Source organism: Solea senegalensis, linkage group LG2 (assembly GCF_019176455.1).
Source record: "Solea senegalensis isolate Sse05_10M linkage group LG2, IFAPA_SoseM_1, whole genome shotgun sequence".
Classification (NCBI taxonomy): domain Eukaryota; kingdom Metazoa; phylum Chordata; class Actinopteri; order Pleuronectiformes; family Soleidae; genus Solea; species Solea senegalensis.
This window is the reverse complement of record NC_058022.1, coordinates 6,521,150-6,541,600: the sequence shown is the minus strand read 5'-3', so window position 1 is coordinate 6,541,600 and position 20,451 is coordinate 6,521,150. Positions and strand designations below refer to the sequence as shown.

General features: G+C 41.7%; 1 protein-coding gene across 4 annotated transcripts in view; it reads left to right on the top strand.

The window, feature by feature from the left end:
• Nucleotides 1–20,451, top strand: part of col18a1a (collagen type XVIII alpha 1 chain a) — a 70,134-nt gene that overhangs the window by 15,537 nt on the left and 34,146 nt on the right. For 2 of the 4 annotated variants that reach the window (XM_044019074.1, XM_044019072.1), the window contains exon 1: nucleotides 18,651–19,151. The exons of 1 other annotated variant lie outside the window; for it this stretch is intronic. In XM_044019074.1, coding sequence (XP_043875009.1) covers nucleotides 18,770–19,151 — 382 coding nt within the window. In that variant the 5' untranslated portion in view covers nucleotides 18,651–18,769. Of the gene's footprint in view, nucleotides 1–18,650; nucleotides 19,152–20,451 lie in introns of those variants that run through there. One more of the 4 variants, XM_044019073.1, reaches the window with a different exon arrangement.

Sequence of the window (20,451 nt, the reverse complement as noted above, 5' to 3'; positions counted from 1 at the left end):
AGAGTTGACAGCCATTCTTGCGAGGCTGTGCGTAAGCACGGTATAGAGCTTTGAGCTAAATGCTAATCTCTGGAAACAGACCCTGCATGTGAATATACAGAATGTGTAGGTGATGGTCGGGAGATGATAGTGGGGGCTGTGGTTGCTCGTGGGTAAACGGTCTGAGTGGAGAGCAAAAGAAGGGGTGGAAGTCTTTGACAGAAATGCATCAGCTTTCTGCTTTTTAATAATTGATCTGCATTCATATCCAGTTACATAGCTGTTAATCATGATTAGCCGAAAATCTTGTCAGTTGTGGAAATAAAATCTGGTCGTTAGATATCGTCTCTCAGCGATTCTCACGTCTCAAGTTGCTTGTTGGAAGTGTGTGATGAAAGTATTGTCTGTTGCCCACAGAAGCTAATCCATTACCAGAAGATCAAGTCAATGGGTTAAGGCTCAATGTTATGCAATGATGGTTGAGCTCATCATTGTATTTGTTCATCAGTTTACGTGTTTTTCTGATTTTTCAGCTTCTTAAATGTGAATATTTTCTGGTTTCTTTGCTCCATATAACAAAGAAACCATTAAAACGGAATCATTTTGGTTTGTGGACAAAACAAGACGTTCGAGAACATCATCATGAACCGAACAAGTGCTCGATTCATCCAGAAAATAATCATAAACATTCGATATTTACCCAATATTGGTTTGAACTGATAACAGTCACTACTTGGCAAAACATGTTGCACCTCTTTGGCAGGTGTAATATTAGCCATATTTCCAATATTTGTTTAGATTGCTAACAGTTGCTACTTGGCATAAGTTGCAGCATGTATTTGGACAGAAACCAAAAAGATTGAGGTATTTGACTCGATAATGGCACAATGGAAAAATGATTACAATTTTATCCTGAGGGGAACATGAACGTTGTCCAAGTAGCTGTCTCGCTGTATCAGTAAAAAACCACAAATGTGAACCTCGCTGTATTGCTATTCCTGAGAGTCGCTACGGTTCCTCCTCTACAAAGAGAAAAAAGATGCTGGAATAATGACCATGCCTTAGAAATACATTCTTCTGTATGCGTAACAGCAGTGGCAGTGTTCTCGCTGCGTCGTCCCACTGCTGCAGAAAGATGTTTTGCTGTCTCCTTGTCAGTCTGTCAAATCTTTGATGTCTGGTGATGAAAGGATGTGGAAAGGATGTGGGCTTTTTTTGTGTGTATACGTGTAAGTGTCCTCCACACCCGTGCAACCTTGCGTTTTCTCCCAGGACCAAGGTCGTAAAAAGTAAACTTGCAAAGGAACAGAGCGAGGGACGAGTAAAGTAAAGAGAGCAGGTACTGAGATGGCCAGACATGTATGCCCCACCCAGACTTTAAAAGGTGTACGGCCACATTGTGTCTTAATGGCATCATATTAAGGACTTCCTGTCTTCTTACTGTGGCCTCATAAGATTTTGTTGAGGTTTTGTTTAGATTTTATACGGTTGGGTATTTAACGTACAGTTCTGGAACTTTAAGTTGGATTTGGTTTTGTGAGATCATTGTGCCTTGACCGTGAGAGTGACAAGATATACTGTATACTGTCTATATTAGGCTACATCAACGCTCCTCTGTTCTTATTTCAAAACTCTGCCTGCCACCCACACTACCCCAGCGTTAAGTATAAAAGCTCTCTTGGCTTTGTTTTGGTTCCAAAACTCCTGGGCGGTGTTCTGGTCTGGACGGGGGGGAAAAAATAGATATCTGTGGAAACCACGAGACGAATTTACCTGCTTTCACTCCCTGATTGGTTCTTATTGGCCACAAATCGACGACCAGCTGTGAATACAAAGCTCCACTAATGCGTTCTTTCAGCGTACTTTGATCTCAAAATAAATCTCTGCTTTGACGACTACGCCGCTGTTGTTTCTCACTGGCAATGCTTTTTTCTAAGGAAACTAAGGAAGCTACTTCAGTGGAGAGAATCTGCTTTTTGTTTACAACTGCACGCACATGGTCTGATTAGTCACGTTTCAGCCATGTTAGTATGGAGTTGAAACGCTCATCTGGACGCAGTTTTCTACGGAAAACCCGAGCATGGATGTAGGCGTAGTCGTACTGTACGTCTTTCAGTGCAGTGTGTGGTACAGCAGTCTGTCATAAAACCCTGTGTCTGGAGTGCAGTCAAAATATATAAACAGTAGCACATTTTTTATTGTGTTGGCTTTTTGTACTGAGACACACTGGGTTTGAAATAAAATGGTGATAATGCGTTTAAGCTGGGTGTATGACTTTATCCACTTTGACTGTGCTGAATTTGTGTTCAGGCGTCAGAAAGCCATTTGACAGGTGGAAATAAATTAAAGTCAAGTGGGCCCATAAAGTATTTTTGGTTACAAATCATCTGTGTTTACATCCCAGATTCTGCAGTTATGATGTGCCAGGCCTGGGTTGCAGCCAGCTTCACTTCAGCTTAAAATGGTTTGGTGGGAAATTTCGCTGCTGAGCCATTAGAAAAATTGATGCATTTCAGAAGTGTTGTCATGGTGCTGTATCATAACTTTGGTGAACCATGTGTAAACATGGTTACCAGTCTGACACTGTTTATCCAATATGAATGTGAACATCCTGAAATACCCATTTAAGTCAAAGTCAACACTTACTGGGACAACTTTGACGTCCCTAATGGCTCGTGTTTGGTCAGTCAGCACGTTTACATGCATGTGAGAAAGTCCAATTTTAGTCGGACTGTGACAATCATTTTGTTTTCTTAACGTCGTGTCATGAGCTCGTCTTAGTCGGACTTACATATCTGGATAATGTGATTCATAGTCCGATTACTCCTGTACACACAAACTGGAGTCGGACTTCACCTACGGAGGCGGAGTCAAACATACATGGCCAGTAAATTGATTTTCTCCCCTCCATGTATACTCGGACTCAGCAAGTTGTCCAACTGCCTGTCTTAGTCGGACTATGGCCTTAGCTTGATTACACTATGCAATATGAAAAGCAAGATGCTGGTAAGGACCCAGGTCCTTTTCCTGTTGTGAAACCCTGCGTGTGAGATTCAATACATACCAGATTAATATAATTATCTTTATTGTTTTGGATGCAAAACAAAGCTAAGTTTGTTTTTGCACCTTAAATCAAGTTGTCTTCTGTGGAAACCCCATCCTTGTGCTCAAAGGAGTGGCAAATGGATGGTAATGGTGTCATTTTTAGATCATCCCAATGACAACTTAAAGCCCAAAAAATATGCCTCTCTGCTCTAAACATGCAATAAATTATACACATTTTTAGGAAAAAAGGTCGCTTTTTCCCCACACAATTTTTATAATGAATCTGAATCTGGTCTGTGACGCATCATGCAAATGATGAGATAAATGTAATCCCTGTGTGTCTGTTTAAATGATTGAAGCCCACAATAATCCAGTTGCTGTTATATGTCGAGAAGATTACAAATGCTGCCATAACTTCTCCCTTTCTGTCTCTTCCTCCTCCTCCTACACCGTCAGCCGTATTTTTCCTTGATGCTTCGTGAATGTTCTGCAGATGTGGAGTAAATCACATGTGGTTTGAAAACACCTCCGTCTCTTCCTCCTCCCAATTCCCTTAGCAGTCATTTAGACACACTTTACCAGTTACTGATACTTGATTGTTTGCCTCCCCCGCTTTTTTTCCCCCCTCTAAAGGAAGTAAAGGGTCTTTGCTGTGACTCATCTTTTTATCTGATATTCTCATCTGGTCACTGAAGGCAGTGTTTTGTTTTTTTTGAAAACTGGGATCGAGGATGCAACATAAAATGCAGAATTAAAAAAAACAAACACTATTTCCTAGACTGCCATCCATGTCAAAGAAAAGGGGTTTTTATCTGACCGACAATTGAACTGAGTTTGTGTTGTTTCCAGGAGGCTGTAGGTGGTAGGAAAGTCCGCCCTCTCTTGCTGACCACACAAAACCCAAGCCTTGGGGCGACGCTCTCAGTTTGCCTGCCTGCCGTTCCCCCTTTCACATGCAGTATTTTGTTGTTGCAAAGCCTGAACCAACATGATTGGAATGCATTTTTTTTCCTCTTTTGTCCCCTTTTTTGGTGAGAGGCTCTTTTGTTCTAATGGGATAATTTAAAGTAGGAATGTTTTCACTTTAGGCTTCTAAGATGGGGGTGGAGGGCTGTTTAAGGTTTGTGAGTGAAGATTGGACATTACAGAAAAAAAAAAAGACCTTTGTTGGCCAGAGATGGTCTGTGACTCTCTGTCATGTCCCTGTTACTTTATTTGTTTATTATTAAAATTCATTTTCCGTCATTAAAATTCTACAATAAGGCAATCTATCATGGAAGTTTACTTCGCTTTGGCGCAGCATCTAAACAAAACTGTTCTTCTCCTTCCTGTGTGACACGAGTTTATACTAAATGGCCACCCACTAGCTCATGCTAACCTGCTGCTGTAGCTGCCATGCCATTCTCTTGAAAACACAGATGCCCTTCCTGAAACAACCTTCCTCCATTGATCTGGGCTTGGGATAGGCACCAGGAGTACACGTATGCTCCCCCCAGTGGCTGGACATATTATATTTGGAACTAAGTGTCTTGCATAGGCACTTATCGGGAGATAAAATCCCCGGCCTCACATGTAGAAGATGATCCACTCTACCATCACTGCCCATGAAACCATTGAGATCAGCCTCATCTTGGTCTTCAGACTTAATGAAGTGCTATAGTTTTTTCTAGTTGTTGTTAATTACAGGGTATAAATATATGACTTCTGTAAGCGTAGTATTGTCTACTACTCTCCAAACAAGATCATAGATGACCATGATTAATTAAAAGGTTTCATGTAAAGTGAAATGAAATATTCGAAAGAATTAAAAAAAACACAGAACACATGGCTTTACACTTTACTTTTCCAGATGTTTTCCACAATGTCAGGAGAAATATGAACTTCTGATGAGTCAACATATGAAGTAGGGCCTACACACTGTCATTCACTAAATGAGTACATGTACCACTGAATTATGTATGTATACAGATCTGGTCTGTTTAGAATTAAACTTGAATCTGGAACACACCCAGAGTGAAACCCACTCTTTATTCTTCCGACTTCTTCTTTTTATTCCCCACAGTCTAGGTACAGTCTCCGTGTGGTTAAAGACACAATGTGCGAGACACATGGACCTAAAACCACATAGAATAGCTGTTTTCCTCATCCATTGTCATGGTTTCAGTGGCTTGTGATATTGTGCGGTATTGCGAACGTGATTCTTTCGATTATATAAGCACTACCTTTGTATTCATGTATTGTCAAATCTTTCGTGGAGGCTGTGAAACAGTTTTTTTTGTGCTTGCTGTGGATTATGGAGATAAAGTTCAACTGAGCATGCAAAGCCAGATAATTTCCCCTTTTATATCCCTGCTCTTCCATAACAAGTCATTTTTCAGAGCAAATCTGCTGAACTGAGAGTACAATTCCCTTTGAAATAACTTAAGTGTTCTCACACTGCTGACTTGTATGTGTCCAGGGGGCATCTGAGCTCAGGGTTGCTATCCATCTTGAGCTAATTAAACAAGCCCAACTTTTACTGCAGGCATGATCATGTTTGGTTCTGAATTCGCTGCATGATTCAGGCAGATGGAAGACAATTATACTAAGCCCAATGTGTTATTGTGATAGGGCTGCAATTAGTCCTTACTTTCATAGTCGATGAATCTGTCGATTCTTTTCTCGATTAATCAGGTACTTGTTTGATCCGTTTCATGTTGAAAAATGTTCAGTGTTTCTTAAACCACATAAACCCTACATTATTCTTTTTTAATGATTTCTTTGTTAGACTGAGCAAAATATTCACATTTAAGAAGCTGAAAAAACAAAAAGCTTGTTGTAATTATTAAAAAAAAAAACAGATTCATTTGATTTTCCCCGATTCATCAAATAATCGATTTATGATTTATCTGAGTTGTTTCATTCATAAAATACAAAAATTGTGTTCTCAGCAAATGTTGATTGGGGTTTCAAATGTGCTTTTTCCCCCAAAGCAAAGCAAATTAACCAGAAAATGTCAACATTTTAGAAGCTGAAACCATTAAATTGATCATCATAACAGTTGCGAAATTCATTTAGTACGTAGTACGTTTATAATAAATTAATCGTTGCAGTTTGTGGCCTTGGCTGCAACCACCGAAATACAAAAAGCACACATTTGCAAAATGAGTTTCATTTACATTACTGAACTACTACAACACTGAACACTTGGCTAAAGCAATTTCTGGGAATGACTCCCCTTCACTGGCCTGGTCACAGAAGAATGCTCCTCTATCGGCCACGGTCCAAAGACCTTTTGATGTTTAAACACATGCTTCATTCATTTTGGGATTAAGAGGCTGAGGAAATGGGCTGGTTGATATTGCTGCAACTGCCCAATGATTTGTGAAGTCCCCAGGTTTTAATTCCTGCTTGATTAGTTAGATGCACGTGCGCGTAGACTGAGACGCACCTAAATGCACAAATGCACTGACAAGTGTCCAAACCAAACCTTCCGGTTAGGGTTTTCCACTCTGCATAACACTCCATAACATGCCTCAACTGGCATAAAATCATTTCTTATGTTAGACAGAAAACACGAGTTTTCAGATTTAAAAAAAACACAAAACGAGGAAAAGATAGTGGCAAAACATAAATGCCGTTATTAATTATTATAATGCTGTGAAAGTCCATTAATAATCTACTCAGGTGATTACTTATTTGGCCTCATTTGACTGAAACTGTTATGATATTCTTATTATTATAATATGAATTTTGATATGACTGATTCAATGAGGGCATTTTAACTATGTCCTTTACTTTGCACCAACGCTCAAGTGCTGGGGGCGGCGATCACAAGTTAGCAGAGCAATAATTGCTATAGCGCCTGTGCCGGAATATTTGCATAAACTTCTGAGGCATGCAGCTCACGCAAGGTGAAGCAAGGGACCCCCACGCCCCCCCACCATGCAGTTCAGCAACGCTTATAATGCCTCCCTAAGTGAATCAGCTGACACCTGCACCACGAATATGCATGTCCACTATTGTGCTTAAAGAAAAGCCATAGGCTGCTCTTGTTTTATTATAAAAAAAACCTCTCAGTCACTGCGCTCTCACATCGCTTTCACAGATGTGTTGCCACACACAGATGCCCCCGCCGTAAACACGGGATAAATATTTGTGGATGTATAAATGCAAATCCCGCTTGCACGAGAGATCGCCGTGTGGCGTGTGTTTTGGTCCGTCTGGTCACGGTAATGTGTTTCCCCTCCATCTGCTCGTACGTGGGAGAAATTTCTGATTCACCTCCGCTCATTCTGACTCACACTGTTTAAAAACCCAAAGCAAAGTTTTACTCATCTTGGCATGAGTCAGCGAACGGAAATAAAGGCTGTTTTTTGAGGCCGAGATATCATTTCAATCTCATGTTGAGCCCCCAGTGCTTTGATTTATGTTCAGTATGTATTGACTTTTAACTTCATATTCTGAGCATCGCAGAGGAACCTGCTGTACTCGGCACAGTCGTAAAGAATTTGGTGTTTTTTTTTAAACGTCTGTTTACAAGGCGTGTTGTACACGACGTGGTGTTGTTTTATAAATTACACAGAGCAACGTGTGTAGTGGTTGTTGTAGTGTAGCTGTCTCACTCTGTTCCTGGCAAAGTTGGTTTGTTTACCAGTCTGTCTGCAATGACTGTTTTACGACATGGATGAGGAACATTAAAGACGTTGCCACTAAGGGAATTCTTAAGTGATGTAGGCAAAGCAGTGTTGCCAAATTATCAAGTCAGAATCCCACATGAAAGAGACGCTGCCTTCAACAATGAGACTTTTTAACTTTCACGGTGTATTACACCAAGCAGGACCAAGCAAACAATAACATCATCAAGGAATCTTGGAATAGAAGCACTGTACTTCAAACATCATATATCTCACACAACTAGAATTTCAGTATTTTATTTCCTAAATGTCCTAAATCCCCATTTAAAGGCGACACAAGTCTAATTGTTGCCTTTCTGGAGTGCTCATCCACCGTGTTCCTGACAATCAACAGAGACTCTCATAACCCAAATTCATCTTGACATTGCGCATGTGGGAAAACATTTAAAAACAGCAGCCACTCATGCTAAAATAAATACGGACATGCATGAATCCTCGGGAGACAAATACTGTGTATATATTAGCGCATACTTGTCGCAGAGTAACAGACGCAGCAGCTTGTCTGAGGGAAAACAAAAAGGTCAAGGGACAATTTTAAGGGATGCCGGTCCTGTTCACACACATGTCTCTCAAAGAAGTATCTGGATATATGGATCCTAATCCCCAGAGTCAACACTGCTAATTCCAGACTTCCGATCTCCATCTTTTTTTTCCGTCCTTGTGAGAAGTGGAATGGGTCAACCGTTCCCCAAACACAATGCAGTCTGTTAGCAGCTGCCAGGATCCCACTTTGGCTGGTGATGAGGTGCAGCCACGAAACCTGAAATTATCAATAGCCAGGTTTTCTTCTCTCTTTCTAAGTATCGGTTCGTATGTTGATTTTCATAAATATAGCTTTGCGTGGAAACTGGCAGTTTTTATGAGGTGACAAAATATGGCCTGGTATTTGGCCCCAAATTGGACACTTTGGCCTCTTTCATGTGTGTCAGATGTCTGGAGAGGGAACGGTTGAGACTTGCTGTGCGTGGACTGTCCTGAAACAGCTGGTGTGTGCAATTCCTCCACTAACCTCTCCACCTCCAGACTCCACTTGTGGTGTTTAGCAATAATGTAGTAAAAGGATATATGAATAATTAGCTTCTGTTCCTCCTGCAGTTTAATACCACCGTATTCAGGCCTCACGAGCAAAAAAATAGCCTCCAATTTAATCACCTCATGCAGTGATTTTATTTCTGAACTGTTTGTGTGACTCACAACTCTAATTTCCTGCAGGCATGCGGTCGTTCATTTCAGCAGATCAAATCAATGCTGAGAACACAAGTTAAACTAAGGTCAACTGTTTCAACTATGCACACAAGCTGGGTAACGACCCGAAAAGAGTCATTTATCATTAGTCAGCCAGCAGTTCCAGTCACTAAGCGCCTTGCTTAAGGATATCTTCATGCCAGTTCATCAAAGGAGATGATTAGGACTCTCTTACTCATTTAGGCCCCAGTCTACAGTTTACCAGATGGTTTGTGGAGCTAAACTAGTGACCCTCTAGTCAAAAAGCCCAATTTCCTGACCTGCAGCCACCTGGTGCCTGTGAATGACAATGCTATGTTATATTTATGGTCATATTTAATATGGGCTCTCAGAAGCAGATCCTCTGTAGTAAATATGCAGCTTTGACTGAATGTCTGTGACCCTCCAACCCAGCCCTTAGTAGACAAGCAGTGTCTGGATTCCAGGTGTGGGAGAGTCCCTTTCCTTTCTTTTCTGGTCTGAAAAGCAGGTAAATGATTTGTCAGAGTAAGATGACCCTTTACTTCAAGTTCAGCCAAACACTCATCAGAGCTGTGTGCTCGGCTCTCTGTGTCTCTTTGCAAGTGCACAAACTTTAAAGCATCACATGCACGTTATGTTTCTACTAAGTCCTGGTTTTTGAGTAGAAACTCTCATTTAAACTTTGATCCTGACGCTCCAATGTTGATGCCATATCTATTTATATGATACAAATAGTTTTCCCTGTTTTAAACCTGCAGTGCGTAACATTTGGTGGGTTCTATTATTCCGCCTCTATTTGTTTTCATGAGCACAAATAACGTATGCTGTGTCCTTCATCTGTCACACCTGACTGATGGAGCGCACAGGAGCGGGCGGGGGTAAAAGTCACAGTCATTCGGCATCAAACTGCCGGGTTTTAAAAGCAGGTGAAATCACTTCTATTATATTTTTTTCAGTCGTACTAAAACCTGTTTGCAGCCATCGCAATGTCCGATTGTTAATACCTTCATCCATTCATCTAGTCTCTCTACCGCTTTATCCTCCACACGAGGGTCTTGAGTGAAATGAATTCCCAGCGTGGGAATGTGTTGAGCTGAAAACATTCGAAATTAAGTTCAATTATATGGCAATAATTTACAAAACAAACCATCAAATGCAATGTAAAGTGACCAAAGACGTTCGCCTGCTCATTCAAGACTTTAATGTGTAACATGGCACTTTGCCCCAAGTCGGTGTTACTGAATAGTCAGGGTCTCTTTCATGTGATGACCTCAATGGACTTTGTCATCCTGTTTGTCCGCCACACCTGTCTCTCATATGTGTGTGTGTGTGTGTGTGTGTGTGTGCTAATGACAGCCCTGTGACCTGAGTGATTTGGACTGTAATGAGGTCAGTGTCCTGTACAAACCTCCAGTGGAGCTCAGAGTGGTTTGGTCTCCCTCTACTGATGAAAACGGAGAACAGCACATGGCTGCATTGGAAAAAAAATTAAAATCTCCTCCCTTTATTTGATGTTCATTAAAAGCACTTAGAGGTCTGTTTTAAAGTCTGTTTTGAGTTTAACTTTGGTTAAGAGTGAGTAATTATATCATTTATCCATATGTCTCCTTGCAAGTCATCTCATGTGCAAATAAGTGTCAAGGCAAGTCTTATGGTTGATTCCCGCTGTCAGGGTAAATAATAACTGTGACCACATGCCTGTGGTGTTTCTGTGATGTGAAAGGAACAATGCAGGTGTGTTGGGCTTTGCCTTTGCATTAATGAAGTTGACAAACCCAAACATGTAATGATTTTTATTATCTGAGTGAGCGTCACATTAAACAGGGATTGTGCATAATCATCAGAATCATTCCACGTTTCATCTCAATAGCTGCTAGACCTCGTGCTTCATGTGCCATGCTGTGGTGTTTGCTGTCGATACGCCTCGTGGACGCTGTGTTTGATTTTCCACAGGTGTGTTTTCACTGGGAGAGCACCGCCTGCGGAGTGAGGCTTTCTTTTTTTTCTATTGCGTTTCAATCGTCTGTTAACACCCGAGTCGTCGTGCGGTAATCCATGGAGATGAATTAACTCCCACTCTGGTGTGGTTGCATTTTAACTGTCGATTGTCTGACGTAAAGATGTGGGAATTGAAGCACATTGTTGACCTCTTTTGTGTCTATTTGTGGACTTTAGAGGGAGCTATTTCCCCACAGTTGGGCCTCACCTCTCTGGGTGGTGGAGTGATACTTGAGGCAGAAAATACTGTAGCGCTGCCTCTGCAAAGCTGCAACTTGTTCTCTGTGATTCATGTGTTGTCATCTGTTTTGCATGTGGATCTGCAGAGCGAGCCGCGTATCCCCGGGGTGAATCTAGTCCTCCTGACTCGAAACACCTGCCTTTAATAGCTTTAAATAGACGGTAATGAACTCACAAAAACAGCAATCAACCAGCCACAAACTTTTTTATAATTCAAAGTGTAACAAGTTCACTGTCTTGGCCAATGTAGAGAAAATATTCATGGCAAACAGGGAGAAGAGTCCTGCGCTCTGCAGTTTCAGCTTGTCTCACCATGTACTGGTAATCAGTGAGGGTTTTGTTTTAGGCAGAAGCATCGACACCGTGTCTGTCATTAGCTGACATAAAACCTCCCGGGGCCAATTACAGTTTCAGACATTTCCGGATGCTCCGACTTGACAGTGCGCTAATTAGTGGAGTCATTTCAGGTACAAGAGCTCTCAAAGGAGTCCAGGTCCTTTTGGTGTGGGATGGGTTTTTGCTTTCAAGATTCGGTGGCAAAGGCAGCTTGGTTTCAGTTCTTGGATAATTACCTGTATTACACCTTTTTTGAAAGTGATCGTATGTTCCAAGTTATATCCCTGTAATATACGGGCATCTGTTTACAAAAACAAAACAATACCGCAAAGAATTATCATTCTCTGCTTTACTTGTACATTTTCCAGAACATACAGTCCACGTTTCATTGGCTTTGATTAATCTCGCGTCAACAAAAGGACGGACCACTCATTGGTCAGCAGGGAATTTTACAATGTTTTCATTCAAATGTGTGGTTGACATAATTCCCAGGGTGTCATTCACGTATAGAGCAGTAATCTAGCTTTGATGTCATGTTTTTTGAGGAAATTACATTTCTTAAACACACTAACACACAAATACAGACCATTTAACAATGGAAAAACATGGGTGCCTTTGTTCTATATGCCATATAAAGCCAATAAAGTGCACCCCTCTGCCTCTGTGCTATACTGTAACTGTTGTTCAGGCACCACAGGCTATGCATTTCCCTGTTGTTATGGAATGTGTCTCATTCAGAGTGACAGCTGAGCTGTTTCTGCTTGCCTGAGCAGGACTGTGAGGAGCCCCGCAGGGCTCCCTCTTAGGCTCCGTCTCTTTCCACAGGACACTGGAGCATTCAGGGGAAGGATGCAGCAGCTTAGCAGTCTCTAAAGGGCCAATAAGGAATTTTTACTGCCTTTCAGCACATTGCCGTGATATATAGTGTCTGCTGGGATTTATAGGGTTTTATTAATGACTTGGTGCCTTGTGGTGAGATTTCTGTTGAAGTCTTCTTTTAAGGGTTCAGGTTGGAGTCAGTGGTGGGGACTTTTCTAAGACAGAAACAACCCCTGTGCCCTTTTTTTGTGTCCAAGTCCCAGTCATGACGTCACCCACAAGAATCTGACTCACAATACAAGGTGTCAATCACATTGGCCTCATGCAAACATAAATGACAATATTGACATCATGTGCAATTAAATAAGACCTGAAACTAGTCATTGAGACATTAATTTAGCAGGAAAATGTTTACTGACATTATGACTCCAGTGAGAAGTATAGGCTAATTTCCCATAGACCTTTAGCAAAAGAGTTCTTTCAGTTTATTTTTATAGGCGTTGTCTACTTGCACCAAACCTTGTTTCCACTAAGTGGTTCAGTGCAGTTCAGCTCACCATGGTGTGGTTTGGAATGGTACTGCATTGCAGGCATTCCCATTGCAGGTTGTGTGGGCTGGATGTGTAACCTACGTAGCGATTCACGTAATATGCATCGACTATGTAAATAGTGAAACATCAAACTGGTGCAACACAGTGTGGCTTGCCAATAACGTCTACAAAGGAGAAGAAAGTGACCAAGTAAACAAATGCAGTAGCTGAACATCCAGTCTTTTCATCTTGGCATGTGACTGTTTATAACCAGCAGACTGCTGTTTCTTCCTACTACAGCACAAATTTCTGTCTAGCTCCACCTTGTAGAAGCCAAACTGTGCTTGGTACCCCAACATATGCGTGCCACAAACTGTGAAGCTACAGATCCTTTTCTTTTGGTACAATTCTCAATGTTTTACATTGGAAACACAAATAATTGTGTAAGGTACCACATTGAACTGAACTGTACCCCTTAGTGGTCCACTTTTTACATACAGTCTATGGTCTTAACACTTAATGAATTATCCATATAACATATGACACTAATTTATTTTGATTTATTTTTCAATTAATTATTTAGTCTTAGAAGTGCAACAGTCAGATGTGCCTATACTCAATATAGTAGCGTCCTTGTTGATTGTTTGCCTTTGAATAGTCTACATCCTGTGACAATGTCAGCATCTCTGCCTGAGAGTCTTCTCCACCGCTGGGAGGTTCCTCACTCACAGAAGCTCCTCAAGGCTACTCTACGACTGTGATAAGTCTCTATTTGTGGGAAGCAGGACCCGTTTTCCCTCCTAATCTGATAACCGTAACCTCCTGACCTCCACTCTGTCAACCAATCTCCCCCAACCCTCATTCTCAGACTGTGTCTCTCACACACACGGTGACTCACATTCACCGGTTGAGGAGCTCCGAGATGTGAGAGCAGATTTGAACAGCGAGTTGTGTCCGGACATAATCTGCTGCCGCCTGTAAAACGCGCCCTATAGCACACATCTACCCCCTTGATATACGGCCACAAGTTGTTTGTTTTTAAATGCACCTTGTCCTTCGTTCCCAGCAATGAAACCAGTGTTGGACACTCACTGCCCTTGCCATTATAGAAAGCCTAACCTTTACTCAAAAGGTTACATTGTGGGATATACTGTATATTACACCACTTCCCTAGGATACATTACCACTAACTAGGTGAATGCAGTCTATCTGCACAACAGGCTTTAAATTTACATATATAAAAAAAAGCCTCAATAGTGCTTTAAGTTCCTGCATGGTGACAGTGATTCACTGCTATGTTGGAACTTGTGTGTGCAAATTTCCCCAATGTGTGCATCAGAATTTGTATATGTTTATATCAGCTGTGATATGCTGCGCCGCGACTGCAGCCTGGTTTGTTTGTGTTTCTGTCTTTGTCTTAGTGTGTGTGTGTGCATGCATGTGTGTGTGTGTTCCAACCATATGTTGGCTCATCCATGAGTGTCTGAACAACCTAATTCTGTGTGTCATTTAAAACTCCTAGCTCTTGGAGTGCCTCTGAGCTTAATGCCTGTGTATCCACAAAGACAACGACTACACCATGACTCACAGTGAGAGGTCGACGACCCCCACTTGCTGAAATAACACGAGTGAAGGTGCAGGTTTGTGTGTGTGTGTGTGTGTGTGTGTGTGTGGGGGCCAAAAGGTTGTCTAACAGTTCTAAAGGCTGCAGAGAATAGACCCCTCACAGTCTGGGAGTGTCAGTCTGTGTTGTCACGTTTGCTGCTCTGTTTGTACAGCAGTTATACCTCAGGTCAAAGTGACACACAAGTCAAGTGTTGCCATGCCGCCCGAATCCTCATTAGTAGCAAAACTACACATAAAGCATGACAACAGGTAATCCTAAAAGCGTATACATCACCTTAAGTGCACACTACCTTAAGAATATGTTGGCTGCTTTATCGTAACCACTCACTCCCTCACACCAAAGAGAGAGAGAGAGAAAAAACAAATCAAAAGCAATGCAAGCATGCGGGTACACCGGCACTGCTGGTCTACTGCTGCCTTGTTTGGTAATTATCTGTCAGTTAGTTAAGTCTAAAATAAAGATCCAGAACACCCAAGTTGAAAATAACACATTTAAACTCTCCAGTGGAGACAGCAGTGGATCAACAACTCGTGAAATAAAATGTCTTATTTTCTCTATTGACTTTGGTGCGTGGGAGTGAGCGGTTTACAAGGAACCACAGACATCAGCAACTTTATCTCACGATGAGGAAAAAGCAGCAGACGTATTCTTAAGGTGGCGTCACTTAAGATGACGTATAAAGTGTTAAGTGGCTAAGAGCTGTTTTTCTTCTGTACCTGATGGAAGCCATATTTTCTGTATGTAAGATGCTGATTATAAAGACCTCATACAACCTCACTTTAAACAGCAGTTGAGGAATTGCGTTTATAATTAAGATGCAGGGATGATTCACTTCCAAAATCATTCTTATGTATATATATATATATATATATATATATATATATATATATATACATATAGGATATTGTGATACTGTGTGACCCCCATATCTTTCAGTCATTCGCAAAAGCTATATTTAGCACGGATGAAACTTGCAATCTGAATATGAAACGTGACATCTGAACGGCATGTGAGTGTGGCACAAAATACCACCCTGCAGTGACACATAATTGGACGCCTTCTGTGCTCCTCGTGGATTAAGTTCAGTGGGTTTTGTTGGCGCTGTAATTAGCAGCAACATTTATCCTCCCACTGATGGTCTCAGGCCTCAGTCCTGGTCTAAGGTTTCATGCTTTTGTCTGTGTATTGTGCGGACAGACACTGGTTGAAGCCTGGAATTTCACTTCGGCCGCTGCTCAAACATCTCAGGGTTTCACGGGGCGCAGACACAACATAGATTCATAAGGGATACTAACATCTGTCTGTCTTGTAATAGATGCAGTCTGGAATATTTTTCTGGAAGTTAAGCTGCAGTCTATTTACGGCATAAACAAAGAAGTCAGAGCCGACTCCAAATGCATGGCTTCAGCCATTTAATAGTGGGCTTTCAGATTCCACACTAACTGGGCACCAGGGCTAAAGATTCATTACTTTCTCTTGTCTTCTTACTTCTCTGCTTGCTCCAGCTTTTGGGTCATCACAGTGAACTTTCCCATCCGCATTGTTGCTTTGGCATTATATTTTACACCAATTCCACTTCCTGATGCATCCTTTTCTAGTTTTAAAGCTTGGGGCTGGCACCAGGAGTATCCTTAAGCACCCCGGTGCTTGGATATATGAGGTCACTTTGGGGTTAAATCTCTTGCCTGATGTCACATCGGCATGTAGACAATGGGAGTCGGGGATCAAACCTCCATCGTCTTGTTGCAAGACGACCAAAGCAGCCAAACAAAATATGAACTTACATAGACTGTTTATTTTTCCGTTCCTTGTAAACATAGCAACGTAGGTTGTTAAATTGATAAATTAATGGGATTTGTTTTGAAAATGTGGTCCTCTGTAAGTTCAGCAGCGGATAAGGATCAGTGGTTATTGCAAAGTAATGGAAAAATAGGAGAAAGACTTGTTTAATTGCTGTTGTAATTGGACTCATGACAGCTTAAAATTAAAGATGAATTAAAAACACAACGAGAGGTTTTCTCGACAATCGTTGCAACACCTGCATCGTGTTAATATTGCCTCTGCAAACATCACCTGCAGCTTTACAAATGCAATCCTGACAACAAACGTCCAGATGTTTTTTTTTGCTGTCTCCATGATGTCAGCACGGAGCCTGTCACATTTTTCATCACACACCGTCGGAACAGTGGGATCAGGTTTCGCCTCACATTGTGGACATGTAAACGCGTCTTGTAGTGTGTTTCTCTCACATACACACAGTGAGTGTTGTGTTCCGAGCGCTGCCAAATGTGGGCGATCTATATTCAACACCGTGCCTCCCAAGTTTAAATCAAACGATATGAAACGCCTCTATTTCATCATCATTTTGGGATGAACTGCTCTCTGACTGCAGTCTTTGGGATATACATTTGTCTCAGATGCTTTGTTGTTTTATTGGTTTTGTTACAATTCAGCGTGGCAGCCTCTGCCATAGTTTAACAGCAATGATGTGGTTTCAAACAGCCCGTGTGAAAACACTCGCTAACGTCCTCTTAAAGGGACAATCTGCTCTGATTTGTTGTCTGCTGCACAAACAATACAATAAGCCGCAAGAGTCCATGAGAGGGTTTTTTGATGTTTAAGGACTAATCATTACCTGTCACAGCACAAAGTTTATTACCTCTGGGTTTTGCTGAACTGAGATCCTACTATAAACACTGTTTATTTTGGTTTGCACACTGACAAATTAAAGCCGACAATTACTTTGAACGTTGAGTTTGTCTCACCGCAGAATTGCCGGCTTGTGGCTGAGAAGGCATCATCGGCTTCCTGCCTGTACCGGAAACATTTGTCTTTGTGATGCAGTCACCTTGAAACGAATAATTTTCCCCACAGAAAGTTGTCATTTTGAAGTTTTTCTCATGGCCGTAAATATTTTTTAACGATTTTGGAGTTGCTTCGGGACACAAGAATGTTTATCCTTCTGCCTTGCTGGGTTAACTAAATTGGAATTGGAATTATGTTACAGGCGCTTAATTAAAATTGTGTTCATCAAGATATATTAGTTGCTTTCTTTTCCCCCCCTTCTCTGTTCTTTGAAGAGTAAAATGTTCTCATTAAATTCACCAGGGAAGGACAATCACGAGTGCCTTAATGTTTGCCCAAAAGGAAGTCGCTTTTCACAAGACACAAACATGAATTATCCTTTCATGAAAACTTTCACAAGACAGAAAGTTAAAAAATAATCTGATCTTGTGATAAATTAGTGACCTTCGTTTTTTTTCTTCTTCTTTCAAACAGTCTTTCAGGGATCAGTTAGATCATAATTGGCCTTAAGGCCACAACAGGATGCTAAAGGATAGAAGCTTTTCTTAAGGTACGCCGTGCACAGACGTCCTGTCTCATTTTCTATCAGCGACTGCTGTTGTATGCACAATATGCCTGTGTTCATTTTAAACCCCCGTGCTATTAGAATGGGCACTTGCACAAACCTCCTGTTCCTTTTGTCCCTAATCTGTGATTAACAGATGTCGAGGGTCTCTGTCAACTGATCCCACAGGCAGTATGAAACCAGCCTGGACAAGAAAGTGAAGACTGGATTATTGTGTAACCACAGCACAGTGAGGAGAGTGGTCTCTACTGGAATGAGCAAATGGTGTAGATTATAAACAGATTGGGGACAATATAAGCAGGGAGTCAGAAAATAGCTTATTATGTTTGCATTAAGGATACTTAAATTTGAGTTTTAATTAGAGTGTTTGTTGTGAAATGTTGTGATATTTATATAACCTGTCACAGCGGCAACTTTGCTCAGGAATTAATGTCACTTTTCTCACACAATGGGACAGATTTTTATTGGGACGTCAGCACTGCCCGTGCGCCGACCACATTTTCACACAATTTTAAACCTATATCTATAGTTCTTTTTATTATCATGTGTGAACAAAGAGAACAAGTCAAGGGGAACAAATTGCCCCTCTCTGCACAACACTGAAAGCATCAGTGTTGTACACTGAAAGGCAAAGGCTGCAGAAATTCAAAGGTATCAGTCAGCAGGAGAGATCGCTTTTCACTCGTGTGACAAAGGGAGGAGGGGGAGAAAGGAGGAGTTTGGAGAGGAAATATTGGCAGGGCAGCCAATACGGTGCACATCTCCCTTTGCTCTTCCCCTTTACTCTTTTGAATGGGGCACTCCTCTTCACTCTTCCTCTCTGCCTAGTGGAGTGTGTGGGGGGACAGAAGTGAAGTATAGTGTGTCTGAGGAGTGTTTTGGCTCTGTGGACATGTCATAGTCCACTCTGGGCCCCTGATCAAGTGGCTGGACGTGATTTGACATGATGCCCAAGATGAGGATAGAGGTTGGAGTTTTGATTTTGTTGGCCAACTGGGTGGTCTATTCAGATGCCTGGTTCTGGACCTGGACTGGTACAACAACTTTGGCACCAATGATGGACCATGAGGGGTCAGGCAGTCCAGCAGGTAGTGGAGAACAGCCACCAGAGGACACAGTTGGAGCGCAGATCATTGATGAGAGACATGGGATCCAATTGACTGGGCAGACCACTCAGACCCTTCAGACCACTGAGGCTCCCTCACTGACCACTGTAGTGGCCAGCCTCTTCACAACAACACAACTGGAGAATGACCAGGCGTCAGAAAAAGGCACAGTTTCGTCTCACATAAGTAAACCTGGTAATGGCACATCTTCTTTAACGGGTATGGGCTCTACAGTTTTTGATAATGTAACATTTACAGCACCGCCGTCAGGATTTGAATCTGGCCTTGAGTCTGAATTAGCAGCAGACACTGGGTCAGGTCTTGGGCCTGGCTCTGAAAACAGGTCTGCATCTGGGTTTGCAACAGAAGCTGAAAATAGTTGGTTTTCTGGCTCAGAAACACTTAGTTTTTCTGAGGAAAAATCAAAAGAAGCAGTAAAGCCCTCTGATGAAAACAGATTAGATCATGGAGATACTTTGGTGTCCCAATATAATAATCTAAATTTATCTCAAAAAAGTGACTTCATCATTCAGAACAGAACAGAAGAGGACAATAATCTTGACAGCCCAAAACCAATGCAAAATCTGGGTTCTGTGTTTGAAATCCCCAATAACAATAGCAGCAGTGGACAACTTAACATAAGCTTTGATTTGACAAAGTACTCTCAAGAAAACTCAACCGCAGTAGATTTGCTAACTCAAGCTGAAGACAACAACTCTGCAGTGATTACCCAGGCAACTAAGGGCACCCAGTTAGTGAAAGTTACTCATTTACCAGCTGGTGAATTAACAACTACTCAAGAAGCTTTAGTTAACAAGATTCTACAGAATAGCCAAACTTCATTTGGTAGTCAGGCATTTTCTACAACTCAAACACCAAATGCCACAGTAGCTACCCAACAGGAAGAGCCTGGCCAGACTGTGGCAACAAGCCAAATCACTCTTAGAATCTTAGATACTACACAACCATCACGAGTCATAGAACCCCAACAATGCTTGTTGCTTGATACACATGTACCGTTCTGCTCCTTTATGCATGGGCAAAGATTTGTTGTGCCCAATTATCTCAACCAGACCAGTGTGGAGGAAGTTCAGGCACTTTTGAATAAGTGGTCATGGCTGTTGGGTTCACATTGCCACCACAGTTTGGAGTGGTTTTTCTGCCTTCTTTTGGTACCAAAGTGCGGCTCCATGGGCACACTGCCTGTGTTGCCTTGCCGGAGTTTCTGCAAAGTCTTGCAGGACAGTTGCTGGATGCTCCTGGATGAGGGACGCCTCCCTGTGGAGTGCCACACACTACCCGATGAGGAGGAGGATGGGTATCATTGCTTGTCAGTTAGTAACCAGAAAGGTAATCACTGGTTCAAATTAATCCTACATTTTAGGATTTAAATTTGAACCAGCTTTGGAAAACCCCTACTGACCAGTTTGTCTGGTGTTCCCACTGGTGTTCATCCTGTACCCAAAAACCCAATACCCATTACCTACCCAATTAATTGATGTATTATTGTTGTACCTGA